We start from the raw sequence: 23,365 nt of genomic DNA on the forward strand, positions 1-23,365 counted from the left end.
GGCAGGTCCCTTGCGACAATAACCATCTCCACGGCTGATGGATATCCTGCCCGTCAACAGGCGCCGGCTGCTGTTGGCGCCAAGCCCAGGGGGGCTTGTCCTTCGCTTCCTCACTTGCTCTCAGTCGCTCTTCCCATGACCAGGGATCCTGCTCTGCCATATGGCACCGCGGGGAACAACAGCAACACTTGGTTGTAAAGAAAGCCAAGGATATTGCTAGGTGGAGACAAAGGGGGGGTGCTATTTAAGCAGGAAGATGCTGACCCGTGCCCCAGTTCTGGTTTCAAATGGTGTTTATTGAAAATAACAACAATAATACTGAAATATCATAAAAATCAGGCCATTAAAAAAGAACACGAATTGAATCTACAATTCAATGCCAAGTGAATTCCTGTGATTGAATAGTGAAAACACCCATTGATGCTCCTTCTCTAGGTTTATATATCAATTCCAATACTGAGCAAATGAGTCCAATTTTGTTGCAAGAGTTCAGAGGAGTTAGTCCTTAGCGGCCCATTTGACCCTTGGAAGCAAAAACTACTATTTCCAGGGAATCTATTTTGAAGCAGCTATATGAACACATGAAGCTACCTTAGTCCTGAGCTAGATAACACCCTGACTTGAGTCCGTCTCTGACTTACAGCAGAGGGACTTTCCCAGGTCTATTCCAAGATGTTGAACTGGAGACACCAGACACCTGCCATCATCTGTCTGCTAAACACACACGTGGCCTGCCACTGAGGGATGGGCCTGCCACATTGACTGTCCAAGATCTCAGGTGCCTGAGGTACTTTTAACAGGAGTAGCTGGGGCCAGAACCTGGGCTTTTCTATAGGCAAAGCAAGTGCCAGCATGTACAGCTATGGCCCTTTCCTTGAAGATGTGGTTGTGGGTTGAGATCTGTTTATCATGCAAGCAAGCAATAAAACATCTGCAGCTGCTGTACTAGGATTGAAGTAGACTCAGCCCCACCTGAAGTTAACAGGACAAAGATCAGCTTAAACTCAGGCATGCAAATCCTCTAGCCAGTCCCAGATTAGGGGTCTAGGCTAATACTCAGATCCAGCTGCTGAAAAATAACAACTAATTGAAAGTAGTTGCTTATTTAAACTGGTTTAAGGGTTAAATACCTTTGATGGGGGCAGTTTTTCTAATTCCAATGAGAAAAGTTCTTTTTTAAAAATGAGGAATTCTTAAGACATTGTGAATGTTTATAAAATATGGTTCTGACAGCACAGTCAGTCTGCGAAAAACAGTAAAAAGTTAATGTCTTATGAACCAGATGATGAGCTTGCCACTGCGGGGCAGATTCAAATGCCTCTTCCAGCCCCCACCCCACCCACAGAGCTCTTCCTCCTATGAATTTGAAACCAAGCTTTATTTCTGCACTCTAAAAGGAAAGAAGTTAGGCAACGATCTGGGAGTAAATTCAGCCTATGCATTTGGTATGGTGATGTGACAGCGCACTAAAGCCAGCATGATATAGCTTTCTAAGCATGAAGAATGTCTGGCTTGGTGTTGGCACAGCTGTCAGATGCAGAACAAGATGGGAGCTTGGTAGATCCCTGCTCAAAAGGTTTCCCATCTTCAGTACTGCCCATTAAAGAGGAGAAAGCATCCTAACAGACAAAAGAACCTTTATTTATAAAACCTGCTGAAATGGTTAAGTCCCAGTTCCTGGTCTGATGATGGGAGCAGAAAACAGGAGCCTCCTGAAACTCTCAAACATTTAAGTATCAAACTCAAAGCTTCCAACAAGAATAGCCAAGCTTTTAAGCACCTGACCCCTCTAAACCACCAACTCCCTCAGAGTGGCCCACCCAAGCCTCTCCCATTTCCTCTCCTCTTCCTGCCTCCCCCCCTTGGAAGGCATCCCTGTGCCAACCAGGGTGACGTTGACAATATCACAAGGGAGCATCCTCCAGTCCCAAAGCTCCAGCAACCTGTCACAAAATCAGCAGGAGCGGATGAGGGAGAGGGAGAGAAGCACTTGCAGGGCCAGAGGTGGCCTTCTAATCCTTGTAGCTGCAAACTGCTCCCTTACAGCCAATTCATTAACATGCAGAAAGCCAAGTGGTAGTTTCCGCTGAAGATGGAGAATTGCATGTTTACACAACAGTTGTCCCAACGTTCATTGAGGGGCAGGCAAGACCTCGCTAGGCAGACCCTTCATGGAAGGCCTTTGCCATTGCATGCCCCACTTTCACCATCTTCTTCTCTTTGGCATCAGGGCCCATCTTCTGGCGGGCCAGTTTCACCCAGTATTGCTCTGTCCGGGAGAGGTAATCTGTGTACTTTTCATCAGGCTGCACAGCGGGGTGATCTTCCTTTACTGCAGATGGCAGGAAGGGAGAGGGAGAGAGAGAGAGAGAGAGAGAGAGAGAGAGAGAGAGAGAGAGAGAAAGTGCAATGAGGAGCAGAGCAGAGAGGACCACCTGCTCTCTTCCAGGTGTAGCACTCCATAGACAAAAAAGATGCTGCACAAAGAATGTGTAATACCCTATAGCAACTCTACTAAAATCCCCAACGAATCTCCACTTCCTTACAGATGAAGCTTGAACTGCACAATTCGTGGCCAAATCCACTTAACAAAAAGTCAAGCAGATTACATTAAAGCTAACATTTGGCATGCAAAGTCAAGCGGAGACAGGAAACTCAAGTGTCTCCTTTCCAGAACATCTGAGAACACGGGTGCTTTTTTCCAGCTCTTTTCTGCACAACTACCTTCATCCTCGCCCTCAGCATCGTCAGAGTCCTCTTCTTCATCTTCCTCCTCGTCCTCCTCGTCTCCTCCCTCCGCACCTTCCACATCTCCCTCGTCATCAGACTCTGAATCTTCAAGCCATTCCTGAGTTTCTGCCGCAGCCATTAAAATTCACAGGTATAAAAGGGAATATAAAGTTAGCAGCAGGAACAGCAGCTTCCCCTCTGACCACTTTATCTAGAATTTCATCACCATCAGGTGACCAGCAGCCAACTCTTTATATACCTGGGTTTACAGTGGTGGCTGTCTGGGGCAAACAGGAGGTTGCCAAGGCAAGCTTGAGACTCATTGTCTCTAACTTTCAAAATTAAAAATACTGAACCTAGATTGGGGCTCAGGTACCCAGAGAGGGAGAAGACCTCCTCAAAGCTTAAGTGAATAGAGAGTTGATTAACCATCAAGCAGGAGGGAAATGGGATCAACATCCTAACCTCACTTGAAAAGCAACACAGCCAGATGCACCACAGGAGAGGGGGAGAGCATCTGCTTTGTATGCAGAAGGCCCCATGTTCCACTCCTGGGACCTCTATGTTGGGCTGGAAGAGAACCCCCGTTTGAACCCCTGAAAAGCCTCTGCCAGTCAGTGCAGACAGTACTGAGCTACACGGACATATGGCAACTTCCTATGTTCCTAGAACCCAGGGAAAAGACCAGCTAGGCAACTGTACAGCTTTTGGCGAATACTGAAGATGCACAACTTTATCCCAGCCTTTGACAGCTGAGATGCGTGTGCTTTCAGGGCCCAACCTGTGACTGTAATCTGCTTTTAATTCTGCATTTTTAATTGTTGCTCCCCACCCTGAGACCTGCTGGTGAAGGATGGGCAATGCATTTAATTAATGGTACAAATAATAATAATCCGTCAACACAGCTGCCTGTGTCCAGGTATCATGGAAGGCTTGTGAGCAGCAGAGGCTGAGATTTGTTTTACTTTATTTAAAGGAGTCATATCCCGCCTTCCCACTAGGAGACGGCACTGAAGGCAGGTAGCAACCTTATTTACATGACTGTGATTAGCTGTGATTCCTGCATTGCAGGGGGCTGGGCTAGATGACCCTTGGGGATCCCTTCCAACTCTACAGTTCCATGGTTCTATGACAACAGTAAGTGGAAAAAACGAAGTGGAAAGACCTGTGGGATAACTAAGAGGAGTTTGTGGCTAGTGCCTGGAGCTCTGGGCAACTGGGGGTTGCCAAAGGCACTCAGCCTAAAAAGGCGTCAACACACAGACATGACGACTTTGGTGGGATTAAGACAAAGATTTCAAGGTCCAGACACAAATGAGGCCAGACAACTTAGAGCCAAAGGGCATGGAAAAAAAGGTTTTCCCGGGGATTAAGCCAGGCCAAAATTAGACTTTGTGTGCGCGCACTTGATGAAATCCAACGCTATTCACAGGCCCAGGAATTAAAAAGAGCCTCGGCTGCAGGCTGCATCCCCATCACCTGTCTAATTTGCCAGCCTAAATAGGCTTTTGTCCCCAGTAGCTGCAGTCGTGTAGTAAAATTAAACACGGCAGCCCTGATTTCTAGGAATAGTTTCCAATGCCCAGGAACTTGATGAGATTGTTAAACAAAAGGCTTTCCTGAAGTTCTGACTGTCTGCTGACGCCTGTGGATGCTCCACATGCTCCCACTGGTTTTGTGTGAATGCTCAGTGTCTGGCACAGAATCAAGTATTTTAAGAATAAGGGCTTTCTCTTAAGTTTCTAGTCCTTATGTTTGCAGAGACAGGCTGGTAAAAAAATACAATGTGAGTAGTGCCCAGTGAAATTTCAGAAGTCATGTTGGATGGGAAGCAGCAGCAGCAGCAAAACTTGCAGCTCACTGGAATTTGTCATGGAAGGAGTTGACAAATACTACAGAATCAAAGCCCTAGCAACGGATCATGTTTGTGTTTGTGCCTCCTTGGTAGCTGTTCTATTTAAATCAGACAAATGAACAAAGCATGCATATTTTCTGTGCAATACAGGTAAATAAGAGCCTGCAGGATCAGGCCTGTGGCCCATGTAGTCCAGCATCCTGTTCTCACCTTGGCTGACCAGATGCCTGAGGGAAACCTGCAGGCAGGACCCCACTAACTCCAATTGCTGAGTTGAAGTCCTAACACAATTAAGGACCTGATCAGATGGAAAGCCTGTCATCTCTTGGTAGAATTGTGAAGAGGATGGCAATTACTGTGTTATTTTATCCTTCTGGTCAGTGTCTTGATTTTTGCTTCTGCTGCCAACTGGGGAAGGGCAAGTAGTCAGAACACCAGTGTCTGATCCCTGGCTCCAACAGCTTTTGGGATTTCATCAGGCAGCACCAATAGGCTTTCAAGAAAGCTTCAGCCCTAACGACTAGCAACTTGTTGCTGTTGTTGTTTTAAAAAATAAATGCAAGAGAATTTGAATTCTTAACATCAACAAACGTTGCAATTGCCCAGTGTAATGGCAGAAGTACAGAACAGAAAGCTGGATGCAAGAGCTTGAAGCAAAATATGGTAAGTGGCTTCAACTTACTTGGGTCCATCTCCACGAGGACCTTCCATTCTTCCATCTTGTGGAGGTCAATAGCATAAAGGTCGTTCAGAGTGAACTGGCGGTCGCCCACCTCAAACATCCCTCCGTAAACATAGAGCACCCCGTGCTTGACTGCCAGCATGGCGTTTGAGCGTGGGCAAGGCTCCACCTGCTGGCCGGAGGCCTCATCACCCATGCCATCCTCTTCGTCCTCCGACTCAGGATCCTGCAGCTCCAGCTCGGGGGCCGAAATCACCTGCTTGATAGTCATGATGGTCCCATCCTCTGCCACCACCTCCTTGACGATCTCCACGGGGCTCGGAGGGAGCCGCTCCTCAGTCTCACCACCTTCACAGCCAGTCTTTGCCGCAGGCCCTCGACGCCGCTTCTTCTTCTCAGTCTTTGGGCCCTGTTAAGGTTGGAGGGGAGGAACGCTTTAATGGAAGCAGGCCGGAGCCCAAAAGCGAAAGCCTGCACAACTTTTGAAAAGCAAAGCAGAACAGACAGCTGCCACCTTCCTGACAAACTGATGAAATTTGGCAGGAATTGGTTCGTTATCCAGTGTCCACCTCTCCACTTCTGTTGACAGGGAGCTGACCTGTACCACAGTGCCAGAAGGACTGTACCATTCAGAAATGGACTGTACCACTTTAAAATGCAGGTGGGAATTGCATGATTGAATTTTTTAACAACAACAACAGCAACATAGAAGATGGTTGCACTGGGGTGTAGGCTTGGCTGGAGGCTTTCCCCTGGCGTGCCAGCTTTCCTTTTTAAGGACTTTGTGATGATACACAGGGAGCATTCAAACACACAACTCCCAACCTGCTTTCTGAAGTGGTACAATCCAGGTGGGATGGCAACACTTGCATTTTGCTAAATGGGCAGATTAGTCCACTGTGATGGCCGCAAGTAATCATTATCTATTTTGTTTTATTCATCAATTGCATTTTTATCCCACCTTTCCTCCAAGCTTGCAATGACGTGCATGACTCTCTTCCTCTCTCTTTTATCATGACAACAACCCTGTGAGGTAGGTTAGGCTGAGAGGGAGAGATTGGCCCAAGCTTCTTGCCCGAGTAGGGATTTGAACCCTGGTTCTCCAGGTCCTGGTCCAGCATTCTAACCCCTGCACCTCCCAGGCTCAATTCTCTATGTTACAACGGGTCTGCATGGGTTGAATTGTACTGCAGGTGAAAATATGTAGGGTCTTTTCTTTCTTTTCGGTTTTCCTTTTTTTATTTGGCAACTTTGTGGTGTTCATGCACGCATCCCTGTCTCCTCTGCAAGGCCAGGGGGCTTGTAAACCAAAAGGTGAAACCCTCAGAACTTGCACAGGGCTCTGAAGTGCTCAGAGCACTTTTGCCGACATTTTGCACTTGCTGCAATTCTTAACAACAACCCTGCAAGGTAGGGCAGCGTGATTATCTCCACGTTGCAGATGAAGGCAGAGCTGGTGGCTAAAGGCTGCTGGGCAGGAGTAACCCCATGGTTAAGAATAAGAATCTTTCCAGACCTTTAGCTGTCCAGGAAACCACCGGTTCTTCGCCAAGTCGTAGAAATAAATATCGTTAAAGAAGTCTCCTTCAAGGTCCTCCTCCTCTTCTTCATCGTGGACCCCACCAAAGAGAAGGGACCGGTTGCTGGGACCCACAGCCACTGAGAAACCAGACCTGGGGGTCGGCTTCACCCCTGAAGAACTAATCCGAGCCCAGCTCCACTTGTCTAGGGAACATGAAAGAGAAAAGGAGTGCTTCTTTTTTTTAAGGTGGACAGCATTTGCAAGTCACAGGCAAAGGGAAACATCATGAAGTCTAAGGTCAGCAGAATGTGAGCAGAGTGCCTGCTAAGAATGAAAAGCAAGACTTTAAATCCCGCCTCTACTCCTCTGTCCACCCCATACCTCTGAAATGGCAGCTCTGTCACCCATCCACCAGCTTCCCCTGCCATCCCACTTGTGGAAGGCCACCTGAAAAGCAAATAGCTCCAAAAATCTCATATAAGTAAGCTAAGCCACTACACTGAGAACTGAACCCAGGCCAGGCCCAGCTTCCTATGTATGGAGTCCAGGCAGCCCTGAGACCTCCTGCTTACCTGAGCTTTCAGCCTTCAACAGGAACAAATCTGTATGAAGAGTGCCCTTGTCAACATCTTTTTTAATTCGCTGTAGAAAAAAAGAGAAATGTTTGATATATATTTTTTAATCTAGCTATCTATCCACTGCTTAAATAAAGGAAAATCAAAGTGGTTGATATAAAAATGGTACAAAATTTCCATTAAAAACTAATAACTAAAACAGACTTTAAAACTGTGAATATAATAATAAAAAAAAAATTTTAAACAAACAAACAGATTTTTAATACAAGGTGTACATCATACGTCTTAATATGTCTGTATAGGCTTGCTTACATATACAAGTTTTTACAAAAGGCTTTCCTCTGCAAGCCTGGAACAGAGTTTACTGAGGCACAGAAAGACTGAAATGCAAACAAGGCTACAGGCTAAAGAGTAACCACAGCATCTTCTATGACTTTTAAGGAGTTCAGAAAGTGCTTCACGTGCATTGTCCTCTAATCCAGCCTTTCTCAACCTGTGGGTCCCCAGATGTTGTTGGACCACAACTCCCATCACCCCTAGCTAGCAAGGCCAGAGCTCAGGGATGATGGGAGTTGTAGTCCAACAACATCTGGGGACCCACAGGTTGAGAACCGCTGCTTACAATAGCCCTTTAGAAAGAGAAGATAAGGCAGGCTGGTGGCTTTCCAATATCTGATCTGCCGTCACGCAGAAGGTGGAACAGGCTTGCTGAGAAACGCAAGAGCCGCCTGCTTGGTCAGGTCCATCTAGTTCAGCATCCTGTTCTCACAGCGACCAGCCTGCCAGAAACCCTCAGAAGGACCTGAGCACAAAAGCTCTCTCTCCTCCTGCACTTTCCAGCAACTGATATTCAGCATTCCTGCCTCTGGAAGCAGAGCAGAGCCATCATGGCTAGCAGCCATCAATAGCCCTCTCCTCCATGGATTTGTCTAATCCTCTTCCAATTTGATGGCCGCCCCTGCCTCCTGCGGGAGGGAGTTCCATAGTTTTAACTATGTGTTGCATGAAGAAGCACTTTCTTTTATCTACGCTAAATCTTCCAACACGCAGTGGATGCCCATGAGTTCTAGTGTTATGAGAGAGGGAGGGAAACTGTTCTCTATCCACCTTCTCCGTGCCATGATCATCTCATCTCTTATACACCTTTTCTCTAAACTGAAAAATCTCAAACACAAAAAAGCCGGAAGGAGGAAGGAGGGAAGTCAGCTCTTGAGAGCAAGAATAAACGTAAAATGTAAGATGATATGTGTATGCATAGTATGTAACTATAAAAAACCCCCAATAAATATCATCTTAAAAAAAAGAAAAAGAAACATCTCAAACACTGCAACCTTTCCAGCATAAGGGAGTTGCTCCACCCCCTTGAACATTTTGGTTGCCCTTTTCTGAACCTTTTCCAACTCTGCAATATCCCTTTCGAGGTAAGACCAGAACTGAACACAGTATCCCTCACGTGGTCACACCCAAATGTGGTTGTTCTCTCTAGAATGGGCAGGAATTAAAAGGACACAGATTTTGGCACAGCATTGTGGAGGCAAGATTTCTGCACTGAGGGTAGGACCAGATGACCCCCCAATGACCCTCCCAGCTCTACAGTTCTGTATGCTACAACAGGTTTCAAGCAAGTGTCAACACACAACAGCTTGTGATTCCACCTGTGGAACCACAACATGGAGCGTGGAAACAAAGATGGCCTTCACATATGACTTTTGATGATAAGGACTAGAATCAAGGCTTTGGGCATTTTCAAAGGGTGGCGCTCTTAGACATGTTTCAAATTGCACCATGTCCCGTGCAAAAAACACCCAGCGAGATCTCAGACCTAGTCAGGACAATCCCACTGCACATAGCACCTTACAAAGGGAGCCAGTGTGGGGCAGTGATTAGGATGCTAGACTAGGACCTGGGAGACCAGGGTTCAAACCCCCCACTGGGTGACCTTGAGCCAGTCACTCTCCCTCTCAGCCTAACCTACCTCACAGGGTTGTTGTGGGGATTAAATGAGGAGGGGGAGAACCATATACACCTACCTGAGCTCTCTGAAAGATGTGGGATATACGGTAAATGCAATAAATTCATTAAGACTGTAAGATCTTGCTAAGGCTATATAGGCTGCCAACGTACCTGGGTGTCCCCAGGTGTCAAATCCCCAAAAGAGGAAGCGGGGAGTTCCATAAGCCCATATACAGCAGGCCAAAACTAGCAAGCAGCTTGAAGCTAGGCACTACAAGGCCTTTCCAGCTCCATGCTCGGAAGAGCAGAGTCAGACAGGTAACAGCATTGTTACCCCACTTGGAACCACATTACCCTTGTCGCAAACCACCAAGTATTCATTTAAAAACAGACACCTGGCATGCTTTGTGGTTTGAAGGTTGGTGCAGATGGTGGGAATAGGAGAAAGCAGGAAAGGGGCAAATCACTGATGCCGTGCAAGAAATGAGTTCCTATTTTCTGCATTCAAGCAGGAACTCCAACCTTTTTGAGCCAGGGGACAAATCTGGACTTTTGAGAAAGTGCTGTGGGTGCCAGGCACAAAATGGCTGCTGGGGAGGGGGGCTGGCATATAACAAAATGGCTGCTGCGGGGGTGTGGCAGGTCACAAAATGGCTGCCACATCTAAAAGAGCAGGAAAAAAGAGAAAGGATCACAAAATGGGGCAGGCACCTACATAGGTCAGCCGCTGCTGTGCTTGATCACCGGGACAAGCTTTTTGCCCCTCTCTGCCCTCTGTGGGCACATGTAGGCAACCCCTGAAGCAGGTGAGCATCTGCAAAATTGGAAATGCAAGCAGATCCCACCCTATATGGCAGAACACACTAATGAGAAAGTCAGAAAGTAAAAGTAAAATGAAGAATGAACACAGGAGAGAAGCCCTCATTTCCTTCCAGACAAACAGGATCAAAAGAAGGGGGTAGGCGATCACAACAGTCTAGCTTTCTGCTCATGCTATTAGACATCTTCATTATGCCTCCCCTTAATTTCTAACATGTAGTGCACAAGCCAGCAGAGCTGAGCTGAGCAGCCACACTCAGATCTGCGTTTAGCTATAATGACCTCCTTGAGGCTTGCCCTCAACCCAACCTACCTCCTGGGGTTGTTTTGAGGCTTAAATTAAACAACATCCTGCCTAGAGCTCCCAGGGATTGGGCAGGAAAGGAAGAGGCGTTGTGGAGTTAGCACTATAGCCACAGTCTAGTTATCCACTAGGAAAGGCAACACCAAGGCCTCCATTCCATACCCTTGAATGATGAAGCAAACAGGAAGGCAAAAGAGATGGGACTGGAGAGGCTCAAAAGGTGGTGTCCCTTTGGCTGTTCAGATGCAATAGCGGCTAAAGAGATCTGCTTCCATGCCCTGCAAAAGGAGGGAAGTTGTACATTTTCTGTACAAACTGCAACAAGAGCCCAACTTAGGGGATGTGAAGATGGACGGGAACATTTTCACTTTAAGAAGCCTTGACCACCCAAATGTTCAGTCTGATTAAGCAGACTGAGGCTCAGTGGCCAAACTTTTTGCAGATCAACAAGTTTCCTGAATGACTTGGGGCACAGAGTGATCGCCCCACCCCCACCATGTGGGAAATCTGAGCCACACGAAGGGAGAACTGTCCCGGAAAACAACCAGTCCAGAGTGTGTGTCTTCAGTTATGTGGACATTGCTACAAATGATCCAGAGCCCCAACGAAACACAGATAAGAGAAGCTAGCCTATTCCTTGCAAACTCACTCTTAGTTGCTCTAAAGAATATGGAACAGGGAACTAAGCAAGTCAATGTAAAAGGCACCACTTACCTGCTTGGAGTAGCCTCCATAGACGAGGATGTTGCCTTCAGGAGTGGTAGCTAGATGGCAACCAGACCTTGGAGCGGGGGCCATCCCAGAGGGAGTCAGCTTGGTCCAGGCAAATGTGTCCAGGTTAAAGGCATAAACATCATTGTAGTAGATGTAATCTCTGATTGGAACAAAAGCAGCAGGCAGAGGTACTGATAAGGCGCATGGTCTGAAGGCACATGAACCTTGCTGAAGCTAAGCAGGGCTGTGTCTATCGGACACCCTGCCTCTTGGAGCACTAAGCTGGGGCACTAAGCTGGGGCATGTGCCCACATCACTGGCACTTCCAGAGATTGCGATGTACACCTTATCCTTTGGAAGGCAGAGCAAAAATGTATAAGCACACAAAACTTATCAGGAAGTCTCTTCCTTCCTAAAGTTGCTGTCCCTGGTGCTGAATGTCCAAAAATCCTTACTCTCTGACATGTAGGTGACAAGAAAAAAAGAGTCATTTCTGGAAGCAGATTCCTGAAAGGAGCCTGTCTGAATTCCACTGTTTCTTTCTCTCTTTTTTTAATGATGCTCCAGTCTAGCTTCCAGAATACACTCCAAGCTTGGCTTTAGATGCAACTTGTAAGACATTGAGAACATGGAGGCACATCTAGTTCAGCATTCCATTTCCCACACAGTGGCAGATCAAATGTCCCAAAGAAGCCCACAAACAGGGCGTGAGTACCTTCCACACTGTATGCCTCTGCTACCTGGCATTTAACGGAATACGTCAACTGAACATGGAGGCTCCATACAGCCACCATGGCTAAGAGCTATTGATAAATCTGTCTTCCAGCAATCAGCACAATCCACTTCAGCATCTGTGTAAGCACGTTTACACAGAGAATCCCACAAGTTTATTGCATGAAGGTGGACTTCCCTTTGTCCATCCTGAATTTACAGCTAGTCAGTTTTGTTGGAGTTCTTTCTAATGTTATGGGAAAAAGAGACGACACTTTTCTGTGGCCACATTCTCCAACCCATTCCATCACATGACAAACCTCCACAATGTCCCTAGTCCCTTAATTGACTTTCCTCCCCACCTCCAATGAAAGGGAGTTCTGCAGCAGATCCATCTCTCCACAAGCCCTTGCCATCAACACATGGCACACGGTGGAAGAAATGAAGTCCAATGACTGGAGATTAGCTGACAACTCCCTTGACCAATGGAACTCCACTGACTGGCAGGATTCAGAATGGGGTGCAATGAACAAGATGGATCTGAGGCAGGAATGGGATAGCTGCTGTAACCCTCCATATATTGTCGGACTCCATCTGCACAGCCATTGCTCAAGGATGATGCGTACAGAGACTCTAGCAACATCTGGAAGGCCACAAGTGAGCAGCCCCTGGCCTAAGGTCTGCTGGGCCCGAGCCAACCCTTTACAAGCAAACAAAAAGCACAGCGCCGACCAACCTTGCACTTTCGTGGAACCCTCCAAAGAGGATCAGCTGCCTCTTGCACACCACCATGCGGTGTCCGCTCCGACCTGAAGGGCCCCCAGAAGCCCTGAAACAGAAGTGAACAGACTGAGAAGTGAATGAAGAAGGCACCACTGTTTGCACATCGCCAGTTCCTGCTTCATACCATTTGGGGAGCGGGGACTGAGATGCCTCTGCTCCTCGTGTTGTTGGACTCCTACTCCCGGCAACTCCTGCAGCCAGCAGGACCAATGGCCGCAGGGATGGTGGGAGTTAGGACTCCCAACTACACCAGAAGGGCCTGAAGTTGCCCAACCCCAATGTGGGGAACAAGAACGTCCATTTGGCTCAAGCACCAGCTGCCTGTTTTTCTTTAGGCAACACACTTGCCCTCTTGGCTGACAAACTGCTTCTCTCCCACCCCCACCCTGCCCTTTTTTATTTATTAGAAACAAAAGCTCCATCTCCGCCTCCTCCTCGGGAAGAGCTCCAACATCTGTGCTGATGAGAAAGTCTGCGGGGGAGGCAGCCCGCCTGTGTTTCACTGCTCTCCTGACAGTGTGTCTGTGTGTAAATCAACTTTCTGCTACTCCCTCCTTCTGGCATTTCGACTGCAGTTTGCAGAAAACAAAAAAGAGAGGGTGGGCTAAACAGGGGCCTAGGAGGTCTTACTGACAACACAGGGTCAGACGGGGCTTCCGCAGAGGAGTGGCAGAGACAGTGCATCACGGGCAGAAGATTCCAGGTTATTATTTATATCCTGCCTTTTCTCTCCAAGGGACTCACGGTGCTGTGCAGGGTCCTCCCCCTTCTCATTTAATTCCCACAACAACCCTGTAAGGTAGGTTAGGCTGATAGGCAGTGACTGGCCGAAGATCATGCTTGCTGAGAGTCAGGGATTTAAACCCTGGTCTCCCAGGTCCTAATTTGGCACTCTAACCACTACACCAGACTGCCATCTTCAGCTGATCAGATCTCAGGCAGGAGGACCTGGGAAAGAACTTTGCCCGAAACCTTGGAAAGCCTTTGCTTGTCCAAATGGTTGGTACTGAGCTAGGTGGTCAGACTTGGAATAGAGCAGCTGCGTACAGAAGGGTATTTCTACTGTAGCTCAGGGGTAGAGCATCTGCTTTGCAGGCTGACGTACCCAGGTTCAATTCCCAGCAGCATCTCCCGGTAGTGCTGGGAGAGATTCCCTGCCTGAAACCCTGGAGAGCCATTCTGCTTGTCAGTGTGGACAATACTGAACTAGAGGGACCAACAGTCTGAATTGGTGCAAGGCAGCCTCCCATGTTCCTGCATGTTCATATAAACACCAATGTGCAGTTTCATGTTTTAAGTATTTCCTCCAGGTAGGAAAAGGTGATCACATATGGAAGACAGCATTGCCTATTTGTCAACCAGATAAATTCACGCTTTGTGTTGTCACAATTTCCTAAACACTCTTCAATATTCGAAGATGCTCTACCTTTCCAATCAGTTGGGATCAGAAAGCAAAGACTCGCTTTGCCTACCCACTTATCACACCCCTCTCCTAAGGTTGGGAAACATCTGTGGCCCTTCCAGACACTGTTGGACTCCAACTCTGATCTGCCCCAGCCAGCTGATGGGAGCTGGGAGTCCGGCAACATCTGGGAAAGGAAAAAAGAGACGTTTCCCAGGACTGGACTCTGGCAGTGCTACTGCTCAAGGAGACAAGCAGCTTATGCATTATGCCACACCTCACTTACTTTATTTGCTCCCAGGTCTTGCTGGCCAAATGCAAGACCCAGAGATCTTTGTAGTGGTAAAACTGCTCCCCGTCTGGTGAAGCAAACTCCCCGCCAAACACCCAAAGCTGTCCGCCACCCTGAGCTACCACCACAGCCTGCCAAAGAAAGAAAGAAAGAGAGATAGATAAAAAAAGTTAGAGAAACTTTTGTGTAATTTTCAACATGTGCAACACACCAATAGCCTCTCTCATTAAACCTTACCAACAACACTGAGAGCTGGGTCGTGCTTACCCCCATTTTACTGTTGGGACAACCAAGGCCAAGGCTCTATGTGTACAGGTCGTCCAGAGTTCGCAGATCTGAAACAGCTCCAAGCAGAAATGGTAATCCTAGCCATGAGTAGGGCAATTCCTTCCCTGACAAAGCCAAGCCTGTGACTTTAATAGCTGAAAGGGGGTGGGGGAGAGATGGCCTGATTCTGGAGGTTTCACAGTTCAGTGGTGGCAGATGGGTCTTATTGCCTCAGCTCCTGGGCTGCATTTGGGCTAAAGCCTTCAGAATCCCTTCGTAATTCAGAATGGACACCGAAGGATAACAGTGTCACAAGGAAAGGAATCTAGATGTTCTTTCTCTGCAGCATACAAAGTAATAATAATAATAATAATAATAATAATAATAATAATAAATTTTATTTATATCCCGCCCTCCCCAGCCAAAGCCAGGCTCAGGGCGGCTAACAACAAACAAATAATCAAACAATCAAATAATCCAACATTCTAAAACATTTCATTATAAAAATTAATTAAAATCAAATTAATGGCAACCGTTAAGCAAAGTTCTGTGCAGGTTGCCAGAGGAGGGAGTCAGGCTGGGCCCTGACCAAAGGCCTGGTGGAACAACTCTGTCTTGCAGGCCTTGTGGAAAGATGTCAGGTCCCGCAGGGCCCTAGTCTCTTGTGACAGAGCGTTCCACCAGATTGGAGCCGCAGCCGAGAAAGCCCTGGCTCTAGTTGAGGCCAGCCTAACCTCTCTGAGGCCTGGGACCTTCAGGATGTTTTTATTTGCAGACCGTAGGTTCCTCTGTGGGGCATACCAGGAGAGGCGGTCCCGTAGGTACGAGGGTCCTAGGCCGTATAGGGCTTTAAAGGTTAAAACCAGCACCTTAAACCTGATCCTGTACTCCACCGGGAGCCAGTGCAGCTGGTATAGTACCGGATGAATGTGATCTCGCAGCGAAGACCCCATAAGGAGTCTCGCCGCGGCATTCTGCACCCGCTGGAGTTTCTGGGTCAGTCTCAAGGGCAGCCCCACGTAGAGCGAGTTACAATAATCCAGTCTGGAGGTGACCGTCGCGTGGATCACAGTGGCTAGGTCAGGGCGAGAGAGATAAGGGGCCAACTGCTTAGCTTGGCGGAGATGAAAAAATGCCGCCTTTGTTATAGCTGTAATCTGCGCCTCCATAGAGAGGGAGGTATCGAAGATTACACCCAAACTCTTAACGGACGGTGCTGGCACTAATTGCACCCCCGCAAGAGATGGGAGTTGCCCCCCCAATTCCATATCGTCCCGTCCCAGCCAGAGGACCTCTGTCTTCGAAGGATTTAACTTCAACCGGCTTCCACGTAACCATCCAGCCACAGCTTCCAAACATCTGGTCAGTGTGTCTGGGGCCGAGTCAGGATGGCCATCCATCAACAGATAGAGTTGGGTGTCATCGGCATACTGATGGCAACCCAGCCCAAAACTCCGGACAAGCTGGGCGAGGGGGCGCATAAAGATGTTAAAAAGCATCGGGGAGAGTATCGCACCCTGAGGCACTCCACACACCAAGGAGTGGCGGGATGACAATTCCCCCCCAAGCGCCACCCTCTGTCCCCGACCGGAGAGAAACGAGCGCAGCCATTGAAGGACTGTGCCCTGGATCCCCACGTCGGCAAGGCGGTGGTCCAGGAGTTCGTGATCAACCATGTCGAAGGCTGCTGACAGGTCTAGAAGAATCAGCAGCCCCGACCCGCCTCGATCCAGCTGCCTGCGGAGATCATCTGTTAGGGCGACCAGAGCCGTCTCGGTCCCATGACCAGCGCAGAAGCCAGACTGGAATGGATCCAGCGCCGATGTTTCATCCAGAAACCTACCAAGCTGTTCAGCAACCGCTCTCTCAATCACCTTACCCAGGAATGGAAGATTCGAAACTGGGCGGTAATTGGATAGATCTAAGGGATCTAATGATGTTTTCTTTAAGAGCGGGCGCACCACTGCCTCCTTCAATTCCCCTGGAAATATCCCGGTGCCAAGGGACAAATTGATGATATCCCCCAGGGGGGCCCGCACCTCGTCTGGACACACTCTAATCAGCCAAGACGGGCACGGGTCAAGAGGACAGGTGGTGGGCTTTCCAGCTCGGAGGAGTCTGTCCACATCGGCTGGGGATATCCGATCAAAGTGGTCCAATACTGGACCCGAGGACAGTCGAGGGGCCTCCAGTTCCTTTACTGTATCCAAATTGGCAGGGAGGTCATGGCGGAGCAACAGGACCTTCTCCGCAAAAAAGCTCGCAAATGCCTCACAGCTCTGTGTCAGATTGTTATTTAAATTTGGCTGTCCTTCAAGGGACGTTAAAGACCTAATTATACTAAATAATTGCGCCGGGCGAGAGCTAGCGGATGCAATGGAGGCCGAGAAGTAAGACTTCTTAGCGGCCTTCACCGCCATCTCATAGGTTTTCATAAAAACCCTATAAGATGTTCTTGAGGCTCCGTCACGGGCACCCCGCCATACTCGCTCTAGCCGTCTGAGGTCCCGCTTCATTTTCCGAAGCTCCTCGGTAAACCAGGGAGCCCGGTTTCTGCGGAGTCGCAGAGGGCGCTTAGGTGCGATCTCATCTATGGCTGCCAGGAGCTGGGTATTCCAGCCCTCAACAAGCTCAGTCAATGAGTCGCCAGGGGGAGCAAGGTCCCGCAAGGCTTGACGGAATCTATCAGGGTCCATCAGCCTCTGCGGGCGAGCCCAAATCGGCTCGCCACCTAAGCAGGGTGGGGGTGGAAAGTCAATCCTGGCTTTCAGAGCGTAATTTAGCAGACAGGACTTTTTTCCAAGAGTGGCCCCTCAAGAGGAATTCCATGGAATTCCCTGCCTCAAGAGATACATTTGGCTCTCTCCTTGTCATCCTTTCACCAGACCTTGTGAATATTTCTTTTTCTATGAGCTTTTGGGTAGAAAAGTTGGAGGGGGGAGGGCGTTAGTACTGCTGCAGTTGCTTTGTGCTGGGATTGCTGGGTTGAATGAAACAGTGTTTTTATGCTTTGATCTGGGCCAAACAGTGCAATGTATGTATGCAAAAGTGTATTGCAACTCCAGGCCTGTGGTGGCCTACAGTAGTTGGATGGTGGCCCAGAAATAGATCACATGTAACCCAAAGGTAGGTCACACAAAGAAGTCTAGAAGGATTTTCTTCTTCTGCTGCTGCTGCTTGGTAAGGAGAGAGAAAGGCATATCCAGTAAAACAAATTTAAAAACAGGTCCCGGTTGCAGGATGAGGTTAAGAGCGGGATCCCAGGAGTTGATCTGTACGGGTTGGAGAGTCCTGCTCCAGAGAACGGCTTGTTGTGGAAAATTACAGCTTGTTAAAGCACCACCTGCTGGACACTGTCATTTATGACAGGTAGAATTTTACAGAGAGAGCACACACACACACACACACACACACAAACATATACAGAGAGAGCCCATCCTTTTTCGAGCACCAGCACCAAACTCTGGGTTTCTCTAGCACCGTTCTTGCATATATGCTTATTTCCACATCTGATGCAAAAATAACCATGCAACTTTCTCTCTCTACATAAAAATATAAGGCTGTCATTGCTGTCCCTTACTGGACGATCTGCAGTGCCACATCACAATCTTGGATTTGCATGAAGTCAGGGTGGGACAGGGGAGGGGAAAAGAAGACAGGTTGCCTGACACAAGGGGCAGTGGCACGGGAGTCAGAAGGGAGAAACACTGATGGGGAAAGTGGTTTTAAACAACAGCAGAAGTTTGAGAAAAGCAGGGGCAGAAGGAACTGAGAGGAAAATGGCAAAGGGGAGGAAGAATAGGGGTGAAGATAAAAACAGGACTGCAGAACCAAAGACAGAGGCGGCTTCAGAAATGGAGTTGGGACTGTGCATAATAGTTGTATGAGTTGGGAAAGGGGATCCCTAGTGTGGCGCAGCAGCCCCTAGTGTGCATGTGTGTCTCTGTGCCTATATATTTATATGATTTTAAAGTTAAATATATGTTGTGTTTTAAATTGTTATTACCCACCCTGAAACCTTAAAACAAATAACAATTAATATACTGCTACTCTGAGGCAACACATGGTATGATGCTGGTGAAGGAGGATGTCAGGAGGGCCTCTGTATCAGCTGTGTAACCCCTCCTACTACTGCGAACCCTCCCCTCCTAGAACTGCTTCCTGGGGCAGAGCGTATTATTACCTGATGGGCACAGCGGCGTGGAGGGGGGTTGGGGATGTCAAGTTTAGCCCAGCTGTTCTTCCGAATGTTGTAAACAAACAGCTCGTTGTACAGGAACGTCTAGAGGAAGAGAAAGACGAGGCAGAAGCTTGCTAGAATATGTAGCATACTCCACACACACACATTCCTTTTATTTATTAAAATACTTGTATACGGCAATTTAAGAATAAAAAACCCCAAAGTGATTTGCCACAATTATATCTATACAATTAAAAAAACCACATCAGCATTTATTTATTTTTATAAATTTATTTATTTGGTTTTTCGAATTAAAGTTTTACAATCAAATATCCAACATACATCATAAAAACAAGATTACAAAGAATCTCCTGGACTTCCCTCCCCGCTTTTGTGGGTCCTATCGTTAATCATTTCCTCCTGCATGTTTTATAATAATCCAAGTCTTTTATATCTCCATCATATCCAAAATGCACCATTAAACTGCAAGTGCTATTCCAATCCTACTAATGATTTTAAACTGTAACCACATTAAAATTTAAAATCATGGCTCTTATGTGTATACATAACCTAGCACAGAAATTTTTCCAGCAAACATTTAAAGGTAAATTTAATCTAGAAGGCACCTGATGAATCTTCACCAGTAACAGCATGCCACAGGATCAAGCCAATGATGCTGAAGACTCAATTTCACATCGATGCCAAATGAGCTTTGGCAACTCGTAGAACAGTCAACACCACCCTTGCAGATGATCTCAATGATCAAGCCAGGATATAAGGGTTCAGGTGATCCCTAAGCTACCCTGGACCTAAGTTGCTCAGGCCTTTGCAAATTAATGCAAGGACCTTTAACCTGACTTGGTAATAGATGCGCACTCAGTTTCTTCTCTTAGTTTAGAGCAGGCACCCCCAACCTGCAGCCCTCCAGATGTTTTGGCCTACAACTCCCATGCTCCCTAGCTAACAGGACCAGTGGTCAGGGATGACGGGAACTGTAGTCCAAAACATCTGGAGGGCCGAATGTTGGGGGTGCCTGGTTTAGAGCCTACCCCATCCCTTAAGTCTTGGGAGAGGTACTGATGCCAAAGCATTATTTTAAAAGCTCCCACCAGGATTTGCATTTTCCAAGCTCTTTGAAGAGAGACAAGGACACTTCTGCACACTAGGCAGTGCCCAGAGCTAAACAGAAATCTATTACATTCATAAAAGACTTCTAGTTACCAAAGCATGACCTTTTTTAGGTACTGAGGGGTGAAGGTGCAACTCCTAGCAACTTTACCTACCTCAGAAGGGAATCCTGGCGTTAAGGGGATAGGAACTTGGGAAGACATGGTGGTAAAAGCCAAGCAGGCTCCTCCACAATAAGCAGACCTCCAAGAAACCTGTTGCCCCATGTTGAGAAATTATGGGCTGAAGGATGAAACCGCAGAGGAACTGTCTGCTTCCCCCACTGCGTCAGCCCAAAGAATGCTTTGTACAGAAAGAGGGAACGGTTGGGGGAAATGACTCAATTCCTATACTGCTAATTTGAGACCACAATCAGTCTGTGACCCAAATGTCTGACTCTGTATCTGCAAAATTCATAGTCTGGATGTGCTCAATTTGGACAGAAAGGAGACCAGCTCCTTTTGCAAAGCAGCAGGAAGGCTATTCATGTGCAGAGAGGCCGAGGAGCTGAAGGAGATGCTCCAAATCTGTCTCCAGGAGTTATGAACTCCTAAAACATTGATGATGGCCAGGCAATCACTCTTGGCCCTTTTAATGGAACCTGCCATGCCTGTGGCAGCTGGAACGTCATTACAGTGGGCAGCATGGACAGGCAGTCCCATTTATTCTGGGACCCTGAATAGCTCCTCATTCCAATAAAATAATTTTGTGCAAAATCACTGAAAGCAAAAAGTCAAGGCAAAAAGTATAAGCAGGGTGAACTGGGGTTAGGGCAGGGCTGGGGAGCCCATGGCCCTCCAGATGTTGCTGGAGTACAATGCCCATCACCCCTGCCCATTAGGCAACGCTGCCTGGGGCTGATGGGAGTTGGGAGCCTGGCACCACCTGGAGGGCAACCACAGGTACCCTGGGGCAGGGAAGGGGGCAGGAGGATAGACAAAAGGATATACTTTACTTTTTTGCCATTGAAATATTCACCTCCAAAGAGGATTAGCTCATCTTTCTCAGGATGGGGAGACAGAGATGCATTGAGCCTGGAGATGGAAAAATGGGGCAGATATAAGAAGGGGAACAAACTGGGGAGCTGTTCCATGCGTACCGTGCAAAAGTACTTTAGAGCTTTATATAACTCCATCCTGCAACACTTATGGTGACATGCAAAAGCAGCCACTTTCTGAGACGTATGAAAGTGGTCACTATATTGACAACAGCTTAGGTTCATTACTGTTATCCATACTAACATTAAAAAGAGGGGAAATATCAACACATTTAATTTCAAAATCATAGTATCATTTATTTATTTATTTCATTTATATCCCACCTTTCCCCCCACAAAGGAGCTCAAGGGGCTCTTCCCATCCTCATTTATTCCACACAACAACCTTGCGAGGCTGAGAGGCAGTTTGCAAAAACACCAAACCAACAGAAATACAAGAGCAAGCACACAGCGGTTCTCCACCTGTGGGTCCCCAGATGTTGTTGGACTACAACTCCCATCACCCCTGAACTCTGGCCTTGCTAGCTAGGGGTGGTGGGAGTTGTAGTTCAACAACATCTGGGGACCCACAGGTTGAGAAAGGCTGCAAGCAAGTCTCAAAAGATTAAGACTATTAGGTAAAAAGCAATTTTTTTAAAAAAAAAGTTAGTAGAAAAAATAACAGAGAATAAAGCCAAATGATGAGACCCCTCTGATCTTTTAGTTATTCTGAATGCTGCACAATCAATGCTGGTTCCAGCAAGGCTGGTAAAATTATTAGGGGTTTATAGCCCACACTTCCAGGAAAATATGACCCCTGTGCACATTCTTACCTTGGGGAGGGCGGGGGGCAGCTTGTCTCAACCACTTGAGTCTTCTTAGCATCCAGTGTCTGGAATTCCGCTATAAGAGCTTCAAGATCCTCCTTTAAACAAAGAGACAGACTGATCAAGAGCATTTCACAACCAGGTGCCCTCCATATGTTGTTGGACTACAACTCCCATCGGCCAGCACAGACTGAACCACAAGATCTAGAAGGAATTTCCCATGCTCAGATGATTTGGGGGCTTATTCTATTACACTGTTCTCTCTCTTCTTGTTCTCTCTCACCTAGAGTACTGCCACAGCCGCCCAAACCTTTATTTTTAAAAGAGCTATAGCTTAGTGGCAGAGCATCTGCTTTGCATGCATAAGGTCCCAGGTTCAATCCCCAGCAGCACCTCCAGGTAGGGCTGGAGACACCCCCTGCCTGAAACACCAATATCACGGCAGGGGTGTTTCCAGTTACCCCACCCTTTGCCCTTGGAAGCCTTCTAAGCTGCTGCAAGAGAGGGACACTGAGCAACACCTTGGGAGGAGTGCTTCTAGGACTAAGACGAAATGCGAAGCTCCTTTATTATTTCCACTATTGGACGCTGCGTGTTGTTTAAATAACCTCGTTCTATTTATAGTATCAGAATGTGGGTTTTTGTTATTATATTCGTTATTGTTCTGCTATGTTATGAAACTGTTGCCATGTTCTGCTATGTTACTATGAAATTGTTTGAAATGCATCCCTGCTTTTTGGTTGTAAGCCGCTTTTCTGAGCATGATTTTATTTTGTGGGAAAGAGACATACAAATAAAATGAATGAAACGAAACCTCTGGAGAGCTGCTGCCAGCCAGCACTGAGCTCAATGGACCAATAGTCTAACTCAGTATGAAGCAGCTACCTACGTTCGTATGAATTGCATTCCTTCCCCCCACCCCGCCCTATAGCTGATGCGCCTTTTTTTTTTTTTTAGCGGGGTGGGGGCTGAAGACTACACAGAAATTCAGCCAAGGGGGCTTTTCTTCTTTATCCAGGAAATGCAGACCTGTTGAGCTTCTGCCTGCAGCGAAGCTCTTAAAGGCACAGGAGCCCTGGCGGGAGGGGGGCAGCTCAGCTTCCTCGCAGCCCTTTGGGCTCACCTGCTCCTTCTTGGCCCTCTTGGAGACTTTCTTTTCCATCTTGGCGGCTGTTTTCTCAGCCCCCTTCACCTTCTTCTCCTTTTTGCTCTTCTTGCCCATCTTTGCAGCAGGACAGGCCGCCTGGCCAGCCTCTTCCCTCTGCACGCAAAACACACGTGCCCCGACCCAGCCTGGCCTTTTCCCCAAACCCCAAACAAAGGTCATTTCCTGCCGAGGGAAGGAGCAAAGGCGGCAAGCGGGATCCTTCTCATCCGCCGCAAAAATGAGACTATTGCCATCTGCTGGAAGGGAAGGCTCCCTGCCAGGCCTTCGGATCTGGAGAACAGACGAAGCGGGCTGATTTGATGCAAGTCGGTGGCCGCTTATTCATAGCTGTCAACTTTCAGATTTGAAAATAAGGGATCAGCAGCCTCACCTGTCCCGGGGACAGTCTACGGCAGGGGTCTGCAACCTTTAAGACAAAAAGAGCCACTTGGACCCGTT

The 23,365-nt window shown here is 47.6% G+C and overlaps 1 protein-coding gene across 1 annotated transcript; it reads right to left on the reverse strand.

The window, feature by feature from the left end:
- Positions 1-1,620: 1,620 nt before the first annotated feature.
- KLHDC4 (kelch domain containing 4) lies at positions 1,621-23,090 on the reverse strand. The gene is made up of 12 exons (XM_081017801.1): positions 22,883-23,090; positions 21,766-21,857; positions 20,912-20,990; positions 18,793-18,891; positions 14,337-14,473; positions 12,602-12,694; positions 11,155-11,314; positions 7,362-7,431; positions 6,784-6,992; positions 5,268-5,676; positions 2,725-2,856; positions 1,621-2,332 (listed from the first exon to the last, which is right to left on the reverse strand). Exons 1-12 carry the CDS (start codon positions 23,084-23,086, stop codon positions 2,157-2,159), a joined length of 1,860 nt encoding a protein of 619 aa, XP_080873927.1. The 5' UTR covers positions 23,087-23,090; the 3' UTR covers positions 1,621-2,156.
- Positions 23,091-23,365: the final 275 nt, after the last annotated feature.

Source organism: Podarcis pityusensis, assembly GCF_964106645.2.
Source record: "Podarcis pityusensis genome assembly, chromosome: 8".
NCBI lineage: Eukaryota > Metazoa > Chordata > Lepidosauria > Squamata > Lacertidae > Podarcis > Podarcis pityusensis.

Coding starts and splice junctions, on each gene's coding strand:
- KLHDC4 (XM_081017801.1), bottom strand. CDS start 23,086: ATGACCTTTGTTTGGGGTTTGGGGAAAAGGCCAGGCTGGGTCGGGGCA. Junction 14,474..18,792: donor CACGCCGCTGTGCCCATCAG/GTAATAATACGC, acceptor TTTCTTTGGCAG/GCTGTGGTGGTAGCTCAGGG. Junction 5,677..6,783: donor GGTTTCCTGGACAGCTAAAG/GTCTGGAAAGAT, acceptor CAACCTTAACAG/GGCCCAAAGACTGAGAAGAA.